Genomic DNA, 22,070 nt, shown 5'->3' with positions numbered 1-22,070 from the left:
TGCAAAAAAAAAAAAAAGTTAATTCCTTCCAAAGTTTTCATGGTTAAAAACAGAGCAAATTCTGAAGCACAAACCTGAAACACAAATATCACTGGGTCAAGCTGTACTCCCGCAGGACAGCTTGGGAAACTGATGTGTAATTAGGTTACAGGAAGTATGCTCTTTCAATTCAAATGCTAGCTAACAACAGTTCTCTTTAACATAAACAGTGAACAATGAAAGAATTATACATTTTAAAGTAATTTCACAAGACAGAAAAATGAAAGAGGACCATTCTCTCACATTTCAAGTTTTGTTTCATCTCTCTATACTCATTTACCTTTTCAAAACATCATTTTAGAGCTCCACTAAAAAGGACAGAATTCTAGAGTCTAGGCTTCTAAGTTAAATCACGTAGAAGAGTTTGATTTTGTCATTAAAGGTCCATGAAAAATCCAAGTTCTCTGTGCCTTGCTGCCTCCATATGAAAACTACAGTCAAGTTACACAATGATATCACATACTAGGAATTTACCTTTCTCAATGTTTCTAAGGAAGCCAATTATTTTTACATCAGTAGTCCTTGACTGTGATTCAAAATCTACTTCCTCTTGAAGATCTTCAAACTGTCTGTTGCACTCAGATGTTGACGCTGAATAGTCATTCATTTTAACCTCCAAAGATGAAATTTTTGCTTCATTCTCTGACACTCTAACATTTAGATCAAAAAGATTTGCTTTCACTGTCAAAACTGCTGCTTTCATCCCTTTAATTTCACTGATATCAGTTGATATTTTCCTTAAAAGTTGGGAAATATTGTCTAGCTCATTCAGTGAACAAAAGGAACTAGTTACAGAACCTAAGTCAACTGGCCCAGGTGAAAAGAAAACCGGTAAAGATGGTGATGGAAACCTTGAAGACATTTTCATAAAATTCTCTCCACTTCTTAGTATTTGGTAATTTTTCTTTCACAGCCCATTAAACTTTCATCAAAAGTAAAAGCAACCATTAAGACTGTTACTTTAAGAAGCATTAAAAGTGAGTAACATTTTAAAACCCATAAATGAAAAGATAGGATTGTACATTTCTGGAGTCAGAACTCAAAAGTAAATCTGAAAACTCTAAACTAACCAGACCAAGCCACAACTAAGAAACCCTAATATGCAGCCTCCTGTATCCTGTAAGTCCACTTACAGCTCCTCTCTAAACAATAAACCCTATTATTACACACAACATAACTCTGGCTTCTGATTGGCTGGTAGCAGACATGTGACACAAAGAATTTTCTATTATTTACCTCATATGAGAAGGAGCACTGAAGATCTGAAGCATAAATTAAGCAACATAACAGCACGAGATACTTTATACTTGAATATGTGAACTTAACGTACTTTTGCCCCTTCATCAATTACCTACAATTTCCAACCTTCAGATTATTTTTAAATTGTTTTATCTAGTATCTTGCATTTCATTTCCCCTTGAAAACAGTAATATGACAGTATTTGACAGTTCCTTTGTAGGGAGAGGGCAGGGAGGGTAATTGGACCCATGATCACAGACAAATCTCTTTAAAAATATACATGGTGATAATGGAATCCAACTGTCGTGATATAAGATATGGTGGAAATTTAAAGACAGGGAAAATGAGGACTTGGCCTTGGTTTGATACTAGATCATTTTTAGATATGTGACTTTCCCCCATTCTGTGGGTTGTCTTTTCTTTTCCTTAATACAATCTTTTGAAATGCAGACGTTTTTAACTTTGATACAGTCCAATTTAACAATTCTTTCTTTGGCTGCTTGTGATTCTGGTGCCAAAAACAAAAAACCACTGCCTAATCCAAGCTCATTTAGAGTTATACCTATTTTCTTCTCCTAAGAGTTTCATAATTTTAGTTCTTACATTTAGGTATCTGATCCATTTTGAGTTAATTTTTATATAGGGTATAAGTAAGGATCCAACTTCATTCTTTTGCACGTGGATACCCAGTTGTCCAGCACCATTTTTTGAAAAGACTATTCCTTCCCCAATGAACTGTCTTTTCATTCTTGTTGAAATTCAATTGATCATTAAGCACAGCGGTTCAGTTCTGGATTCTCAATTTGATTCCACTGGTCTGTATGTATACCCTCATGCCAGTGCCAGTCTTCATTACTTTTGAAATTGGGAAATATGAGTCCACCAATTTTATTATTTTTCAATAGTTATGGCTATTTCAAGTCCTTTTCATTTCTATGTGAATTTTAGAATCAGCTTGGCAACTTCTACAAAAAAGCCAGCAGAGATTTTAACAAAGATCAAGTTGAATTCAAAATCTATTTGGGGAGTAGCACCATCTTAACAATACTAAAGTCTTCCAATCCAAGATCACAGAATGTCTCTTCAAGGCTTTAGTTCAAGAAAGGTTGTTTTTACTTTGGTTTACTCACCAAGCCAACAAATAAGTTGTTCAAAATATAAGGATGCAAGATGGTGAACACAACTCCCCATAGCCTCTCTAAAAGAATTCATATTAAGAACTATAGTCTTTGGCTTCCCAGTTAAATAGATGTCATTCATAATAACAGAATAAAGAAAAAAACTGCTAAAATTTATATAAGAATCTTTATTCATTTCTCTATAAATTAACCTAATTCTTCAAAATCTTTATACATAAAATAACTTTCAGAATTTACAAGGCTTTAGAGTCACATGGCTTTTTTTTTTTTTCACATGGCATTTTTTAAGAGCACTAGCTAACAGAGGACATGGATAGCAGACATTAAAGAGAACAGGACATCCCCAGCCAAGCACCACCTGCAAATCAGTTGGGCAGCAAACCCAACTTCAATGGGAAAAGTGGTCTAAACGGGTTGGGTCACAAAGAAACAAGGTGCCTAAAAAGAGCCCATCTGAGGCTTCCTGTTCACCCATTTGTGCCCAGCCCAACTTTAGGACGCAAAATAAGCAAAGACCCTTTCATAGATTCCAACGTCAACATCCATCAACAGAGGACGTTCACATATTCTTGAGAAACCAGAGCACAGAAAGGTTAAAGTCAGCTAGTGAGTGGCAAAGCCTGGTTTAACACCCCAGCAGTCTGTCTCCCTGAGCCCATATTCATAATCACTATGTTGTTATACTTCTTTGATGCATTACATGGAACAAAACATGTTACAGAGAAAACTCATGTGGTGTAAATCCTTTTTTACATATACATATATGTGTGCATATAAATATATATATAATTCCACTCTACACAGAAAGGACGGACATGCCATAGATATAAAAAAATGCCAAGACCACAGACATACACCAGTCTGTAAGTGCGGTGCTTACCTCTGAAGAAGGCAGTGGACAGAACGAAGAGGGGATTTTCCTTGTTTTCTCTGAATATAAAAAATCCTCTTTACTGAGAGTCTTTCACAGTGATTCCAGTCCAACACAATATATTAAGGATATGCATTTATAACCTCTCCTTCTGGAGAGTCCGTAAAAATCAAGTAAAGAATTTAAAAGTGGCACAAATCCTTAACAAAATATACAGTAGTGGATTCCAAATTGGGTTTTCTAAGAGGATAATCCACTTCCTCCACTGAGGTGGACGAAGGAAATATCAGAAATTCTATTACTTTAGAAATTTTTTATCTCTATACTAGTAAGAGTTCTGTTTTTACATGTCTGAACACATACATATCAGCAACAACATCTGAGTGTGTATATGTAAACAAAATACAGATTCAGTGTAACACTGAAAAATGACTGTAGTATACAAAAAATTGTACGGTCAGGAATATGGAGATCTCTGATTTAGAGACGGGGGTTAGGGAGGGGATCTTAGCAGATAAGATTGTAACCACCTCTGGAAAACAGAAAACACGTGCACAAATAGTGGCTGAGGCCAAGCAGAAAAGCCACAAATGAGACGCCACGAGAACAGCAAGTAAGATGCAAGGCAGGAGTGACACATTCATTAAAGACACAAATATTTACTAAGCTCCTACCACACGCCAGACACTGTTCTGGGTGCCCAATAACAGCAATGAACAACACACACACACACACACAGACACACGCGCGCGCGCTTATATTGTGGTGGTGAGGGGAAGGAGATGAGCCTCAAAAACAAACAACTAAAATACATTTTATGTTGATGATATTTAAAGCCCCAAGTCTGGATAAAAACATCTAAACTATGAAAATATAAAATATATATTAGGTGACAATAAGTGCTATGGAGAAATATTAAGTTTTAGGAAAGTGGGTCGGGGGAATTCCTTGGCTGTCCAATGGTTAGGGCTACACGTTTCCATTGCAAGGGGCATGGGTTTGATCCCTAGTCAGGGAACTAAAATCCCACATGCAGCACAGCACAGCCAGGAAGGAAGGGAGGGAAGGAGGGAGGGAGGAAGGAAGGAAGAGAAAGAGAGAGGGAGAGAGAGAGAGAGAGGGAGATAGGGAGAGAGACGAAAAGAAAAGAAAGAGAAAGAAAGAAAAGAAAGGAAGGAAGAAAGAAAGAAGGAAGGAAGAGAAAAAGAAAGAAAGAACAAAAGAAAGAAAGAAAGAGAAAGAAAAAGAATAAAAGAAAAGTGGATTAGGGAAGGGGCTTCCCTGGTGGCGCAGTGGTTAAGAATCCACCTGCCAATGCAGGGGACACGGGTTCGATCCCTACTCCTAGAAGATCCCACATACCACGAAGCAACTAAGCCCGTGCACCGCAACTACTGAGCCCATGTGCCTCAACTACTGAAGCCTGCATGCCTAAAGCCCATGCTCTGCAACAAGAGATGCCACCACAATAAGAAGCGCTCGCACCACAACGAAGAGTAGCCCCTGCTTGCCACAACTAGAGAAAGTCTGTATGCAGCAACAAAGACCCAACGCAGCCAAAAGAAATAAATAATAAAATAAATCTTTAAAAAAAAAAAAAAAAGGTGGGTTGGGGGGGGGGGGGCAGGGAAGGCCTCACAGAGACGAACAAGGTATGTGGACGTCTGGAAAAAACATTCCCAGGAGAGGGCAAAAGTAGCTCAGACACGCTCTTTTTCTGAATGCTCTGAAAGAGAAACACCAAGTATATCTGGAAAAGAGCAAGGAGAACAAAGGGCGGGGACGGGGGTGTGCGGCAGCTTTGTTCTGTGAAAACACAGCAGAAGGGCAAGTTTGAAAGCAGACAGACCAGTAAGGACTCTATTGCAATAATCAAGGCAAGTCGTGGATGATGCCTTAGACTAGGATAATAGAGGCAGAGGTATAAGTGGTGGGTGAATTTTAATATTTTCTGAAAGTAGAAGATGACAGGATTTGCTAAAGTTGGAAGGAGGGAGGGAGGAAAAGAGGGAAGGGAGGAAAAAGGAAGGAAGGAAGAAGAAAAAGAGACAGAGAGGAAAGGAAAAATGCAAGTAAGTGTGAAAGAAAGAATAGCACAGGTTTCTGGCCTGAGCAACTGGAAAGGTCGAGCTGTTGTTAACTAAAATGAGGAGGACTGAAGGAAAAACAGATTGGAGGGGAAGATGTTAGCAGTTTGGTTTTAGGTAAGTTTAAAAGGATTTATTATACATCCAAGAAGAAATGCACAGTACATAGTTGGACAGGAATTAGGAATTCAGGTACAAGGTCCAGGCTGGAGACAGAAATCTGGGAGTTTGACAGCACTGAGATAGAGGTATTTAATCTAGATGAAATGTACAAAGGGGCACCCAAACGGTGAGAGGTTGCAGCAATGAGCAAACATTTCGAAGAATGTGAAACAGAAAACAAAGTTTTCCAAATGGTATAGGCACAGATATTTAAAAGATAATTTTTTTTCATTTTTTAAAATATATTCTTTTCTACAGAAACTCAGCAAATGATCTGGGGACAACCTAGGCAGCTAGTGAGAATGTAATAAGTACCACTCAGGGAAATTCCTCTGCAACTTCAAGGCCAATAAAGCAGCTCCTTGTCTGCTTTATTTAAAACAAAACCTGCCCACGGTAAAGCTTACAGCCCATGCCACAACTTCAGGTGACTCTGTACTGCCTTTTCTTACACTAGGAACCACATGTCCAGACTTCTTGAAAAGAGCCTGCAAATGAAAGGGCAAAAAAAGCAAACAAAAACTGATAGAAAACTATCCATTAGGGGACAAAAGAGAATTCTTTAAAACAAAAAAACAAAACAAAAAAACCCCTTTCTGATTAAGTTCTTCACACAAATTTGAAATGATCCTGTATTCACAAGATACTATAAAAAACAGAACAAGAAAGAGCTTGTGGAAATTTAAAAATATGCCTTAAAAAAAAAAAATAGGGGGACTGAAGAGAAAGTCAAGAAAATATTCCAGAGCAGAACAAGATCAAGTCAAAACTGAGAGAAAAGAGAGAAAATCAAAGCATGAAGTTTATCATCCAACTAACAGAATTTGCAAAAGAAGAGAAGAACAAAAACAGAACAATGTTTTATAAAAATAACGTAAGAGAATTTCCCAGACTGAAAGCATGGATTTTCAAATTAAAAGGGTGCACAAGGTATCCAGCCCATAAATAACTAACTAGTACCTAGACTTATTACAGTAAATTTCAAACATCGAAAACACATAGAGTAATAACCTAAATGGAAAAGAATCTGAAGAATATATGTATGTATGTATGTGTGTATATGTGTGTATATATAAATATATACATAAATATATACATACACACAGGTATACAAACACAGGCATAAATCAACCACTTTGCTATATACCTGAAACATTATAAATCAACTATATTTCCATTAAAACAACAACAACAAAAAAGACAAATAAAAACACCACAGAGAAAATCCTAAATATTTCCAGACGAAAAGCCCTAGTATTAATAATGGAATAAGAATCAGATAGGCTACCAACTTCTCAGCATAAACATTAGAAGCCTCAAGAAAATGAAGTCATATCTTCAAAGTTTTTTAAGGATTAGAATTCTGTACCTAGTCAAAGTATCAATCAAATACCTTACATTTTTGAGGCTCAGAAAATTTACCTCCCATAGTTTTTCTTAAGTTGCTTCATGATGTGGTGACAAAACAGAAGACTATACTGAGAAGACAAAGTGGGATCCAGGGAACGCAGAGCAAACCCAGGGGAGGAATAATTCCTGGTATGACAGCCTTGAAGCAAACCTAGAGAGCAATCAGTGGGATGAGCAGAAGAGGACAGAGGCTCTAGGAGGAAGGCACCTAAGAAAAAAGGGAAATCCAAAGATTTAATAGTATAAAATGATAGACATTTAGACTATAATATAGGTAGGCAATGCAAGAAGGGGGAAAAAAAGAACCAGAGAAAAACAAAACACTGTACATGAGGAAAAAAATATAAACTAGGGAACCCCTAAACGAAGAACTCTAGAAGATGATGTATTTGGCCCTAAGAAGTATTTTGAGTCTTAATGATATAAATGCTGCTTAACTGGTTCTCAACTTTTACTGTCAACCTACAAAGCATGGTAATCATAACTAGAAAGACAGAACAAAATGTAAATTAGATCTTCTTCAGCAATATAAAAGTACAGATGACAGAATTTAGAAAGTGGGGTGGATGAGAAAAGACATACAAGAATTAAAGGACATTCAGAGATATGTGTAAAAAAACAGATGATTGAACTTGGTGTACCCCCAAAAAAATAAAATAAATAAATAAATAAATAAATAAAAAGGAAAAAAAAAAGAATTAAAGGACATAAATATCCTTATCTTTCAGGAGTCAAAATATACTGATATAGTTAATAAGACAGGGAATAGGTGTACCACTTAAGATTATAAAAGTAATCAAAAGATGAACTAAAAATAGTGAAATTACTGTATGGGCTGGGAGGCAAAGAAAAGTCAGAGTTAGATCCTGATATATTGCAGCAAGAAATCAAAACAAACCACCTGTAGTTGATGAATTAAGAAACAGTGGTATAAGCGTATTATTACCGACATGGAGAAAATGAAAGAAAGTCATAAACAGGAGCACTTAAAAGCAGTGGCCTCCAAGAGAACCAGTGTGGAAAATAATGATGCAAAGAATGTTACTTGTTATTTTTTTTTTTTTTTTAAGCTCTCTACTGGAATATAATTGCTTAACACTCTGCTTGTTATTTTAAATTGTTCTATACTACTTGATTATTTTCTAATCTATCAGAAGGCATTACAACAATTCATTTTGTTTTTCCAAATTTTCTACGGTGAGCATATATTTCATAATGTAATATATTTTACTTTAAATATAAAATCTTATTCAATATATACCAAATAGGAAAAATAAAAGGAAATTCATGCCTAGACACACTGTAGTGAAACTGCAAAACATCAAAGACAGAGAAGATCTTGAAAGCAGCCAGAAAAAGGACAGATCACCTACAAAGGAACAACAGACAAAGAGAATAACAGAAATCCACTCAACAACAATGGAAGCCAGAAGACAATGAAATAATATAAACAAGGTGTTGAGAGTAAATAACTCTTGTTAACCTAGATTTGTGTATGCAGCAAAACTACTGCACAAGAACAAGGAGAAATGAACACGCTTGTAGGTAAACAGACTTCAGGGAAATTTACAACCAAGAGACTTGTTCTAAAGAAACTTCCAAAGAACACACTTCAAATACTTCAAAATATTGGAAAATGACAATCCCCAAATAGCATCCATAAGATTTGAGGGGGAAAAAAAAAAAAGAAACATGTAGATAAATGTGAACAAACACTGCCCAGGTAATATAATAACGGTGCCAAATTATGCATTAGAAAAGGGACCAAAAATGAAACACTGGAAATATAATGTAAAGTCTAAGGGGGTAAAGACTGGAGCTAAGGTATTCTAAAATCCATTTACTGTTTGGGGGTGGGGTCAGAATATTAACTTTTGGAATATTAAATTTGTATGGTAAAATTTCAGTGGTAACCAGTAAAAGAACAGAAACAGAGTTTAAAATAGTATAAAATAAAGTAGACCTGGGCAATCAACAATTACAATAGTAATCAATGAATCTTTAAAAAAGGCAAAAAAGTTAAAAAATGAAAGCTGGCAAACACAAACCAAAAAAAGCTGGCAAATACAAACCAAATAAAAACTAGTCCAACTCCACCAGTAATGAATGTGAATGGTTTAAACTCTCATATAAAAAAGTAAGCTCAGATTGAATTTTAAAACAATAACCTAGCTTTACGATAGTTAAGAGATACATATGCCTAACAAGGACAGAGAAGACTGAAAAACACATGGAACACAGACACATGAGGCAAATACTAGCTAAAAACCTATATTAATATCAGACAAAACTGAGTTTAAAATAAAAGCATCATTTAGTACATAAAGAATTATAGATAAGGATAAAGACAAAAAGGTTCAATTCATCAGGAAGATGTCATCAGGATAATTTTAAATATATATGCACCTAGTTTAATGGCTTCAAAACAAATGAAGCAAAATCTATCAGAAGTACAGAGAAATTAAGACATATTTGTCTTCCTGACAGGCAATTTCAAAACCCTCTCAGGTAGACTGAAAACTCAGCAAGGTCAAGATTTGAACAATATTAACTGCAGAGCTTTATTTACTAAATGCAAAATTCTCAACTCACAACTAGAGTCCACTTTCTTCCAAAAAGCACATGGAAGATGTACAAAACTGCCTGCCTTAACTATTTTCAAAAGAATGTACCATACAATTCACATTATCTGACCACAATGCAACTAGATCCACTGTATATAATTTAAAAGATTAAAAGACAAAAACCAAAGCTTCCATATACTGTAAATTAAAAACCCTTTCAAATAACTTATGGTTCAAAGATGAAGATCATAACAGAATTAAAGGTAATAATTAGAACAATGAAAAATTCTTTTAACAAAATGTGACACATGCAGCAAAAGACATGCCAAGAGAAAGCCATAACTTTGTTTACATTTGCAAAAAAAACAAAAACAAAAAAAACCTAAGATAAATAGTAAGAGGGACTTCCCTGGTGGCACAGCAGGTTAAGAATCTGCTTACCAATGCAAGGGACACAGGTTTGAGCTCTGGTCCAGAAAGATCCCACATGCCATGGAACAACTAAGCCCGTGCGCCACAACTACTGAAGCCCGCATGCCTATACCCTGTGCTCCGCAACAAGAGAAGCCACTGCAATGAGAAGCCTGTGCACCACGACGAAGAGCAGCCCCCACTCGCTGCAATTAAAGAAAGCCCGTGCACAGCAATGAAGACCCAACGCAGCCAAAAAAATTTAAAATAAAAATTAATTAATAAAAAAATAAATAAAACCTCCTGCTAAGAGCCATGTGAGGGAACCATTTAAAAACAAAAGATAAAATAGTGAGAAAGAATATGGATGGATATATTAAAAATAGGAGCAGAAATCTATGAAATAGAAAACATACCTAAAGAGAATCAATAAAGTCAGAACTGTTGTGACAAATCTTTGAAAAAACTGGCAAAATACACTTCCGGTGACAGATTAAACCAAGACAAAAAGAGAAAAAGCAAAATATTGTCAAGTGGCTAGCCTAGTAAAAATACAGAGGTGAGAAAGATGAGAGAACACTATCAACAGCTCATGCCATTACATGTGCATGTTTAGATTTTTAAAAACCTGTCACAGATAAGGCTATAAAAAAGTGAGTAAGCATACTAATTAATGACTTCACAGAGTGTCACTTCATGCTTGCAAACAAATGATACCCATAGAGTAGCAACAGTCCTCATCAGTAGAGGTACTTGATACCGTTTCAGTTTTTTAACCTTTTACTTTAAAACAAAACAATGATATAGAAAGCCACACAAAAGTAAGAGTTTAATGAGTTCTTATTAGGTGAAACACCCTTATAACCACCATTCAGATCAAGAAAATAGAATCATGTAACCTGCCCCACAAGCCTCCCTCCATGTACTCCAATCAGTTCTGTTCAAAAGTAACCACTATGTGCCTTTTATAGTAACATCTAGAGTTTGTGTAAGTATATGTACAAGTGTATGTACCTAGACACTACAGCTTAACCTTGCCCCTTTTGTTTTGTCTTCTAAGTCTTTGAATCTTGAATTCTCAGGCTGTTTGACCTACACAGTGCCCCAGAGATGGTGCAGCAATTAACATATTCCTCTGGCCTCTGTACCTCCTGCAAGCTGACTGCTGCATCAGAGGCTTGATCTCTCAGGTTCAAATCCTCTGGCAAGGCTAACGTAGTATTTTATTCTTTCACTGGGAGGCAAAAAATGGCTGATTTTCACTTTAAAAAAAGTTTTAGTAGCCATTAATCATCAGCGCCTAGATTAATTCACTGTTAGTTGGGGGGAAAAACTACTATAATTCTATCGATTTGTTTTCACTTCTTAGCTAGAATAATTTTAAAAGATGCTTCCTTCATCTACTATATCACAGGGGGTAGCAAACATTTTCCATTTTAAGTTGTGTGGTCTTTAAGGTCTGTTGCAACTATTCAACTCTGTGGTTGTAGTATAAAAGCAGCCAGAGAATACATAAATGAATGGGCATGGCTTAGTCCCAATAAAACTTCACTTACAAAAACAAGTGTTAATTCCTGCGCTACTTTGTTACCCAATGGTACTATCCTTAAAGGAAAGAGGGCAGAAATGCTCAATTATTTTATTTTTCTGGTTTTCAAGACAATAAATTATTATCTGCTATCCTCCAAAAGGACCAATGAAGGGTTTACTTAAAAATGCCATCATGAAATCATAGATTCAAACCTGACTCACGGACTTCAATTCACTGCAGATCCTTACCAAAGCTCAAATCCCAGTTTCCAACTGCTCTTCACAAATTGGCCCAATTAGCACCTATTGGCTATTTTTGGGGTTTTCCCATTTTCAGGTCCATGATTTATTGGAATTGCACATCACACAGAGATGGCAAATTGCACACTACAGTCAAAGACTTTTTAAAAAAGAGAGAAGAGATAAATATAGGATGGAATCATAAGGGTTCATGAAACAATTAAATTTGAGATGAACCTGGAACAATTTAAAGGGACACAGCTGAGGAGGAATGAAAAAATGTATTCCAGCACTGTAAAAGTAGTAAGTCATGATAAGCATACAATTTTGGTGGAATTTTTTAATCAGACCTCAACAGAAGAGGAAAAGAACTAGAATCTTTCCTGATGGGAACAGAAGAAAAAGGTTGGAGAGCAGTTGAGAAGGGCTGGGCAGGCCCATGGGCCAGAAGCTGCCTAAAGGCCAAGCTGATGGCATCACTCCTGGATAATGCACAGTGCAGGGAGAAGTCATAAATGCTCTCACAAAGGAGTGATCAGAGTCAAACTTCAGACAGGAGAATCTGTGCAAATGTTGGGGGCGGGAGGTTGAGAGAAAGGAATCAGAAAGATCAGCTGGAAGTATGCCAGGCACAATGAGATAAAGAAGTACCACTGGGACAATAAGGCAGTTATGGCAGGTTGGAGACAGGATGCTCAAGAGAGAGGAGACGGAAAGATAAGACTTTCAGTTCAAGGGAACAGAGGTAGGACTAACAAAAAGAAAGAAAGGAAGAATGTAGGTATCTATGTATTTTTAGAAGCTTTCTAAAGACTGGCAATTACAGAATTCCTAGGTGGTGCAGTGGTTAAGAATCCACCTGCCAATGCAGGAGACACAGGTTCGAGCCCTGCTCTGGGACGATTCCACATGCCATGGAGCAACTAAGCCTGTGCGCCACAACTATTGAGCCTGTGCTCTAGAGTCCGTGAGCCACAACTATTGAGCCCATGTGCCGCACCTACAGCCCAGGCTCCGCAACAAGAGAAGTCACTACAATGAAGGAGGAGGCCGTGCACCACAATGAAGAGTAGCCCCCACTCACAGCAACTAGAGAAAGCCCTTGTGCCGCAATGAAGACCCATCGCAGCCAATAAATTAAATAAATAAAAAAATTAATTAATTTAAAAAAAAAAAAAAAGACTGGCTATTACTAAAGCTGGGTGACTGGGTTCATGGGAATTCACTGCACTATTCTTTCCACTTCTGAGAACACTAAAAATCTCCCTAATAAGATTTTTAAGTACTGAAAACTGTAGGTATAGACTTTCCTCATGGTCCCTTATTCTATTTAGGGGCCTATCAAGCCCTTTCCTCATAGTATAACCAACATTTCATAAATACACAATGGAAAATATTTAATGCCTCATGAAAAAAGTGTAACAGAAAATGAAGTATCATTTAAATTATTACCTTGACTTTTGTCTATATTATCTCCTTTTGTTTCCTCTTCTTTAATGGCAGAACTTATTCTGGGGGCCCTGCTTTGCCCCTGGACCATTTCTGCTAACAATTCTTCTTGAGAAGTTCGAGTTCTGGGAGCAACTGGAAGTGTCTGTTTCTGTGAGACTTTTATATAAAAGGCAAAAAAGATGGAAATCCAAATGAAGTAATATTTCAAAAGTCAACAGTGAACACCATACTAAACACAAATGCCTCCTTGGGTTTAGAATATATCAGGAGTTAGAAACAGTTCACAGACACCTCATTTTTCCTTAGAATATTCTGACTTAGTTACCCATACTCAAACAACATTTATACATTTTAAACACATGCCATAAACACACTGCAGCACATACGCATTCATTTTTTTTTTAATGCATTCATTTTTAACCAAATGCAGTTTGGGTTCTGCTCCATGGTTCCATAACAATTTCAAATTGTAATCTAGATAACTTAGCTAAGGAAAGAATTTCAATGCTCTCTCTAAAAAAACCTGGAATTATAAAAACTCTCATTAAAAGCAGGAAATTTGGGGCTTCCTAGGTGGCGCAGTGGTTAAGAATCCGCCTGCCAATGCAGAGATCACGGGTTCGATCCCAGCTCCAGGAAGATCCCACACGCTGCGGAGCAACTAAGCCCGTGTGCCCAAAAAAAAAAAGCAGGAAATTTTAAGGTCATAATTATAAGTATAAATTTCTCACCAATCTAAACACTCAATATTGCAGCTCACAGACCCAAAAGGGAATGTAAATAGATGAATGGTTATGTCAAGCATTGGTCTTGGCCTGATAATCCTTACCCTATACGCCAAAAGCTGTTTAATTTACGTTCAGGGTTAAATTAGGGATGAGGAGAAGCAAGGGGATAGATTACTATCAGGCTCAAAAGCTTCTAGCTCACAGTTTATTTCACTTTAGGAAGTGAAATAAAGGAATGCAAAGGAGGAACAGAAAAGCAGAACAATGCTAAAAGAACAGTCATCAAATTCATAGCAAAAATAAAATTAAACTTAGAGTGGGTTATCATCACAGCTTATTAACAGAAAATTTTACAAACTGGCTATAGCATGTGGCACACAGAGTACAGAATTTGATGGCAATATGGCACCCATCAATTGGTTTGCATTTCAAAATGAACTTTTTGTAAGATACTATAGCTGACTCTTGTTTTAAAAATGTTAATACCTTTATACTCTTTCATAAAATAATTTAGTACTTCCACTAGGACTGGGGCAAGAACATTACAAATAAGTCACTTCTCTGCCTCATATTCCATTAATGGGTTCTACTGAAAGGAAAGAAACCAACCTGTTCACATACTAGACAAATTTTTTCTAATTTCAGCCTCTTAATATTTTCCAATTTTGCTCCCTTTTATATTACATAAACTCATATCTAATGTTGGCTCCAATGCTATAAATATGAAAGTCTCATACTTACCAAAACGCCCTTTGGGACTTCCCTGGTGGTCCAGTGGTTAAGAATCTGCCTTCCAATGCAGGGGACTCAGGTCTGATCCCTGGTAGGGAATCTAAAACCCCACATGCCTCAGGGCAACTAAGCTTGCGTGCCGCAATTACTGAGCAAACGGGCCACAACTAGAGAGCCTGAGTACCGCAACTACAGAGCCCTCATGCCACAACTACAGAGCCCATGTACCACAACTAGAAAGAAGCCCATGAGCTGCAGGGGAGGATCCCACATGCTGCAAGTAAGACCTAACACAGCCAAAAATTAAAAAAAAAAAAAAAAACACACAAAAACAAAAAAATCAAAAACACCTCCCTTTAAGATTTCCATTATATATTTCACACATATTAGAAACAGGGAGTAAAAAGCATTACAGTTGCTCAAAGAACTAAGTTCCACTGACAGCTGGGAAAGTTTCTCAAACTGGTAAAATCTTTTAATCATTCTATGAACCTTCACCATGGTCCTGATGTCTTGCAGGTATCTTTATTTTATCACAACTTGAGGAGCAATCATCTACAGCTTACTCAACATTTACACAGAAATCTCTTACTTAACGTCAACATAATACATTTAAATTACCTGTAGAATAGTTCGTTGTTTTTGTTACAGATTCTTGAGCTTCAGATATAGCCTTCAAAATTAGATTCTTGTTAGCTTGTTTAGAAGGTGGAAGTGAGGGTCTAAAAAAGTTAAGAAAGGTATTTTGATTAAATTTTAGATTTGAGTTCTTTACATGCTAGCCACCCATTATACCTTTACTACAGCCTTTTCTTAGATTTGGAACTGACTAGCTGGAAATACCAACTGGATTAGAACCTTATAACTTTTTAAAATAATGAATTTGGATCAACCTTCCTGCCAGTCATATTACAGTTTCTAATACTCTTTACAATATTCTCCAATTCTGGGCATCTTCTCTTTCATTAATACAAGTGTTTCTCAAAAACCAATGGAAAAGTCTTACATGGTATTAACTTATATTTTCATGATATCCTCTTCAAGGAACCCAGAAACTCCACCAGGCAATGAAAGATTAACTAACAGACATGTTCAGGTACCTCCGTTCAGGTTTTGCTGGCACTGACACACTGCTGGAGATGCTTCCTGTACGGGACCCACAATCATCATCTTCCTCCTCCTCTTCTCCATCATGACTAAATTTTTTTACTTTAACAACTGAACTTACCACCGGCAACTTTCTCTTCCGAAAGTTTTCTTCCTGCAATCAGATAAATTTCCACTTACCTACTCTCAGAAAATAAAGTTCTACTACAGAATATGATTTTCTTTTTAAGTAAAAGCCAAGCACATTAAGAATTAATGGGCTATTTCCCTGGTTTCTTATAAAAATACAAGTAATATCTCCAATAGCCAACCTTCAGCTAAAACAAAAACTAGGGCTTTACGTTCATTTATAAACAGCAGCATATAGCACTGTTGAGGAAACCAATAAAATGGAGTTACTCAATTGTTCACTAGCAGTTGCTGTGAAGGATCTAAAATTGACCTAAAATCCTCCCAAAATTATAAGGTAAGGTTAAAGCTATCTCAAACCCTGGCATCCCAGGAAAGTAAATAAGATACACAATATCCGTAGAAGCCAGTTGTGGAGAGGAAAATTTGACTGATGTATTATGCTGAGCAGCACAAAATCAGTTTGAAACAAACTTGCAGTATGTGCTTAGTTATTCTATATACAACTTAGTTTCAAGAACTGACAATTTTCAGCCTAACAAGTCAGAATTTAAAAGTATATACAAACCTCAATGCTCATCTTTTCTGAGTTGTTTCTGAAGAAGGGACTATAAGTCTCTTCTAAGCTGTTAAGCACTTCTGGTTCACATAAACGTCCTGTTTCATACATCCGGCTAGTCTGAATATCAAGTTGCTTGGCAGCATGAATACTGTTTTGCTGCTGTTGAAACTGCAACCTGTTTAAATGAGGACCACTGTCTGCATTTCGACTTGCAGGTGGTCGATAAATTTCAATAGAAGGGCGAGAAGAACCATACGTAAGGGTTACTGTAGGTTTTTTCTGAGATAAGGGATTCTCCTGCACAAAATTGAGGTCTTCATCAATGAGATCATCTGGCTCCGGCTTAATGTCAATCACATCTTCAGAGGGTGCTGGCTCCCTCAAAGGTTTCACTGTTGACATTAGTCGGGTTGCAGCTCCATCATCATAAGTCTGTCTGTTAAAACGAAAACAAACCCAAAAAGGGTGTGTTACCAATTTAGAGCAATATTTTCAACTCTTCAAAGAATGTTTACCTATATCTTAATGAAAAAGTATGGATAATCCCTTTATGTAGTCCACTAAAAATTACTTTGAAATTACTTTCTTTTTTTTTAAACTTTGATTTACTACATTTTATATAAAAGATAACCATACTTTAGTCTTATCCTTCATTATTTTATTCCAAAAAATTGCTCGTAACCACCTCATGGCCTCCAAAAATTTCTGAAAACAGCCATTTAAAGACGTAGCTAATGTAAATGTCACATATACACACCCATCTGCCCATAGCTCTACGTAAGACTCTTACCTGACATTAGTGGCTTTCTGCTCCTGTGAACTTGTAGAAACTCTAGATTCTCTTTTTTCAGGTCTACTGCTAGAAACTGCAAGAGGCGGCACTGCAGCTTCGTGCCTTCTCTCATCTCCTCGACTGAAACTGCTTTTATTTGAAGGTACATTACTATCAAAGATGTTGGTATCAGACGACTTTAGACTAGAGGGGTCTAGAAAGAAAAACACATGGTCCCTTTAAGCTATTTTTATTACTTTGAACCTTTCCCTTCTTCACCAATTTTAAAGCAATACATGTGTTCTTCTACATTTATAATGGGTGAATATTATTCCATACATAGTGATACAATTTATCTAATTTACTATTACTGGACTTTTAAGTAATTTTCAATTATAAAATACAGAAATATTCTTGAAGCCAAATCACTAACCACATCCATGAATACTTTCTTAGAATAAACTGCAGTTTCCCTTCCTTTGTTTAAATTATCTTTGAATTATATTAAATTCATTGTTATTAAATTCATAAAAATGTGTGCTTCCTTAAAAAGCTCAAATGAACTACTGTTTTCAAATTTATGGGTTTTCCCCCAAAGCACTATAAGTGACTTTAGAAAAACAATCATATGCTATAGCAAACTCCAAAAACATTGCAGATATCATTTTTATAAACCTTACCAGTTGTAACAGAACGAAGTTTATCTAATACACCATGAAGCCTAAAAGAAAAAACAAACCAAAAAAAGTTAAAGCTCCCTTTAATCAAGAAAGATTGGATTTCAACTGTCACTCTAAATTTGATGAAATTATAGATCTAATCTTCAGATAAACCTTGATAAATGGTACTAAATGGTATTTAATGGATAAACAGTATTAAGTTTTACATTTGTTTTTTTAAAAAAGGCATTACATGAATATTGCAGAATAATCAAAAATCTCATTTCTTCATCATTATTTTCAACACCTAGCCTCTGCAAAAAAAAGGGCAAGGATATCATCTGACCACACAGTCTTGCTCCACATAGAATATCATTCTGTTTCAAAAGGACTAAAGATTCAAGATAGCTTATGATAAAAGAAGATAAAATACCATAAACATGTAATATTATTAAAATTGTTTCAAGCACAGTTTAAGTTTTTTATCTACTTAAATGGTTTCTGGAAGAACTTAATTCTGTGAAGTGAAAAAACTTTAAAAATAATCTCAAAATATACTATATCACTTCACTATAACTAATAATTTCAAAACTAATGCTGTAAACAAGCCACAACCTTACTCATCACGTAACATATTTTAGTAGTTATATACAAGGCAAATTTGCCTTATGACCCTTCCAGGAAGCCAGGCATCCTGAAAACACCAGAAATATCTCATTATAATAATATTTCACCCAGAACCTAGTCACATGCCACTGTCCCTAGGATACATTATTGTAGGGCTCCAAAGAATTAGAATAGCCTGCTTATGGTTGGTGTTGATGAACACTTAAGAAAGCTAAGTATCAAAACAGAGACATCATCACTTTTATCAGTATACGTCTTAAAAAATGTCCCTGAAACAAAACAAGTGCTGAAGGCTTTACTTAAAAAAAAAAAAAAAAAAAGCAGTACTCCTGATAATGGTAATTTCCCCAGTCAAAAGCACCATGGTCTCTCTTCTTTTGGTAAACCCTGGGGACAAACTGTAATAAGTGGGTTAGGTCACCCACACTGCAGGAGTGTATGTACCAAAACATTTAAGGAACAACCACTGCACTCAATGTTCTTCAAAAATGTGTAATATAAACTCAGAGAATTCTCTGTGGAATTTCAAGAAAGCTTCATGAAAGTTGTAAAGGATACAGCTGCCTGCTGGGACAAAAACACCTTTAAAACAAACTATGGTTTAAAGGCAAGTTAACCAGCTTCATATCCCTCCTTACTGCCTATCTGCCCTCTTGCCATTCAAATTAAGCAGGCCACTCTGCTCATGGAACTTTCCATCATCAACCTGTACTGCAACTGGTGGTTCCCAGTGAGGACTTTTACATGACTCCTTCCTGCTGTATTCTCAGCCACATCATTACCCTCCCCCCAGCTCTCTCTCCACTCCAAACCTGGTACCAGAACCTGGCCTGCCTTCTTAATCGAATATCATGCTTTTAGTCAGTATTCTCAAGTAAATATATATGCGGTTTGAAAAAAAGACAATGAAATTAAATATTAATTTATATTTGAACATAAAGTTGCCTATTTCAAAATTCCAAACTTCAAAAAGCTCTGAACTTAAAAAAAAATGATTTGAAATTTTGCCAAAAAACCTTGCCTCCTACGTTAGCCGACTGCAGAAAGCAATTCAGGAAGTCAACCCAGTCCAAAAAACATCTATAACTGGTGCTGGTGGAGGGAAAGGAATGATAACATGCTGAAGTTTACAAAAGAAACATTAACTACAGTCAACACATGCTAAAGATTTGCTATGGGCCAGGCACAGCTGTAAGCATATTACATGCATTAGCTTATTTACTTTTCATAACCACCCTATAAAGGCGATTTACTATTCCCATTTTGCACATGGAAAAAGTAAGGAAAGAGGTAGGATTCAGGATTCAACCTTGCCAGTCTAGCTCCACAGGCTGTGCTCTCAACGCTCACAACCTGCTTCAACACTGAATCTGACTCTCCTGTCAAGAGCCTCTTTTCAGACAGAACACCTACTCTTGACTTGTGCCAAACTTTGGTCTGAGGGGTAAATATTCAGAAACATACCATACGGTGAATCGAATTGTGTTGTTCCCTAGAAATAGGGACAGGTCCTCTGTCATTTGGTCCTGACTTTTCTTGTTGGCCACCATCACCATAATGTAATCAGGAAGTTCTTCATCTATTTAAAAGGAAAAATATGTAAAAACTCTTTTTATGCTTTCCTTAATATTTTCTTCTACTTGATGTGCCTGAAAATATGGATGTAGCTCTAAGAATATCTCAGCTCTGTTGGAATTATGTTGGACAAAAAGTACAGCTTTCTCTTTATTCCACAGGTATTTCAATTACCAGAAGAACACGAACTAGGAATAACTAATAAATACTTACACAACTAGATATTCTGAATTGCAGTATCAAACTTGAGAGTGCATTCATTTCCTTTAATCTTTTTAATAATGCTCATTAACTTCAGAAAAAAAGCATACTGGACTTTTCTCAAGAGTAATACTGAGTTTAGTTTTGTGTGAGTTTGTTTCAAAATGACACTCATTTCTCAAGGAATACCTCTATCCTTTGTAAAGGCAAATTTTAATTAGGATAACAAACTTGCAGCAACAGTAAATAAACTAAAACCACCCCAAAATTATACATCATTTAAAAAATTCAATCTCAAGATTTAATAATTTCTACTTAACTAATTATTTCATTCTTACGCCCTCCTAACAGTGAATTATGAGAGTGAGGTCTAGGACCCAAAACAAACAAAGAAACCCCAAAACCACCACAATAAAGATAAGAAAGCAAAAGCCATTTATTAGGAACTTTGATCCCTACCAAATAAAATTCCTTTAGATTCTTTAATACCTTAAATATTCATAACATTTCTATGTAGGCAGAAAGGTTCATTTCAGAAGTACTATCAGACATTTGTTTCAAGAAGAAATATCAAAAATCCAGTTCAAGAAAAGCATAAATACCTTGTGAAAGCCCTATCTACAAATGGAAACAGAAATAGGAAAACTTGCTGGAAGCATGCAATTCAATGTGAGGAGATAAAAGCAAGAACATCAGCTAATCATTTATTATTTTCTTTGTAAAGTATCAAAAGGCTCCCACTGTTTTCTGGCAACTTTATTAAATAAGTCTAGTAGCTTATTTACAGTGTCCCTACCATGGGCTGCCATTAGTAACCCAGGAAAGGAAAACAAAGTTGGGGGTCTCTGGCAAGTCTTGACAGTTTTTCTCCTGCATAATATCAGTGATGAAAAGAAACAGGCTGTGCTTTCTGACACTATATATTAGTTTGCATTTTATAAAATTTTACATAAATGAGATCAGCGGTTCCTCAGGTACAGAGTGGGGACAGGGAAAGATGGGAGGGAAGCATACAAAAAAGCCCCAGGAAATCCCAAAAAGAAACTTTTGGGAGTGATGAATATGTTCATTAGCTTGGTTACTGTGTATACATATCAAGTTTTGTGTATACATATCAAGACATAGCAAACTGTACACTTTACGTAGGTGGAATTTAATGTATGCCAATTATATTTCAACAAAGCTGTTATAAATTCATAACATTATTCTTAGTAGACACAAAATGAGAAATAAGAATCTAATGAAAAATTAACGTGTTCATGGGACTTCCCTGGCAGTCCAGTGGTTAGGACTCAGCATTTCCACTGCCATGGCCCCAGGTTCAATCGCTGGTCAAGAACTAAGATTCCACAAGCCGTGTGACACGGCCAAGAAAAAAAAAAAAGAAAAAAAGAATTCAAGTGTTCATGATACATTTCTATAGAATTTTAATACCATTCTCAAGGGAAATCTATGTACTGAAAAATACTAAAATGTTGAAGGTTTCCGCAAGCTCATACTTTAAAGTGTGAATTTAAGACTGCTCTGAATTATCATTGCCATCTCACTAAAGTACTCCATTTTAAACAAACACACAAATGAAACCGTATCGACTCTTAACAGAGTTGTTCACCTCTGTATCTCACTCAATGCCTTGAAAAAAGATATTCAAATATTTACTAAAGGATTGTTTCTATAACCTTAAAGGTTTCCAGGACTCTAGCATAAAGGAAGAAATCAGAAAATCACCCTTTTCAGAAGGACTATGATGCATATACATACACATAATTAGGTAGCTAATTGTAAACAAATAATGTATACTTTTTATTTCAAACAGTCTAATGGTGATCCCTGT

General features: G+C 36.1%; 1 protein-coding gene across 4 annotated transcripts in view; it reads right to left on the bottom strand.

Moving 5' to 3' along the window:
* Window positions 1–22,070, bottom strand: part of ZC3H14 (zinc finger CCCH-type containing 14) — a 39,517-nt gene that overhangs the window by 14,642 nt on the left and 2,805 nt on the right. For all 4 annotated transcript variants that reach the window (XM_057733808.1, XM_057733809.1, XM_057733810.1 and 1 more), the window contains exons 3-9: window positions 19,925–20,039; window positions 17,855–17,895; window positions 17,193–17,388; window positions 16,409–16,838; window positions 15,705–15,865; window positions 15,226–15,326; window positions 13,145–13,300 (exon numbers count right to left, since the gene is read on the bottom strand). In XM_057733808.1, coding sequence (XP_057589791.1) covers window positions 13,145–13,300; window positions 15,226–15,326; window positions 15,705–15,865; window positions 16,409–16,838; window positions 17,193–17,388; window positions 17,855–17,895; window positions 19,925–20,039 — 1,200 coding nt within the window. The remainder of the gene's footprint in view (window positions 1–13,144; window positions 13,301–15,225; window positions 15,327–15,704; window positions 15,866–16,408; window positions 16,839–17,192; window positions 17,389–17,854; window positions 17,896–19,924; window positions 20,040–22,070) is intronic.

Source organism: Hippopotamus amphibius, chromosome 4 (genome assembly GCF_030028045.1).
Source record: "Hippopotamus amphibius kiboko isolate mHipAmp2 chromosome 4, mHipAmp2.hap2, whole genome shotgun sequence".
In the NCBI taxonomy this organism is placed as follows: Eukaryota; Metazoa; Chordata; class Mammalia; order Artiodactyla; family Hippopotamidae; genus Hippopotamus; species Hippopotamus amphibius.
This window is presented reverse-complemented; position numbering and strand designations above follow the sequence as displayed.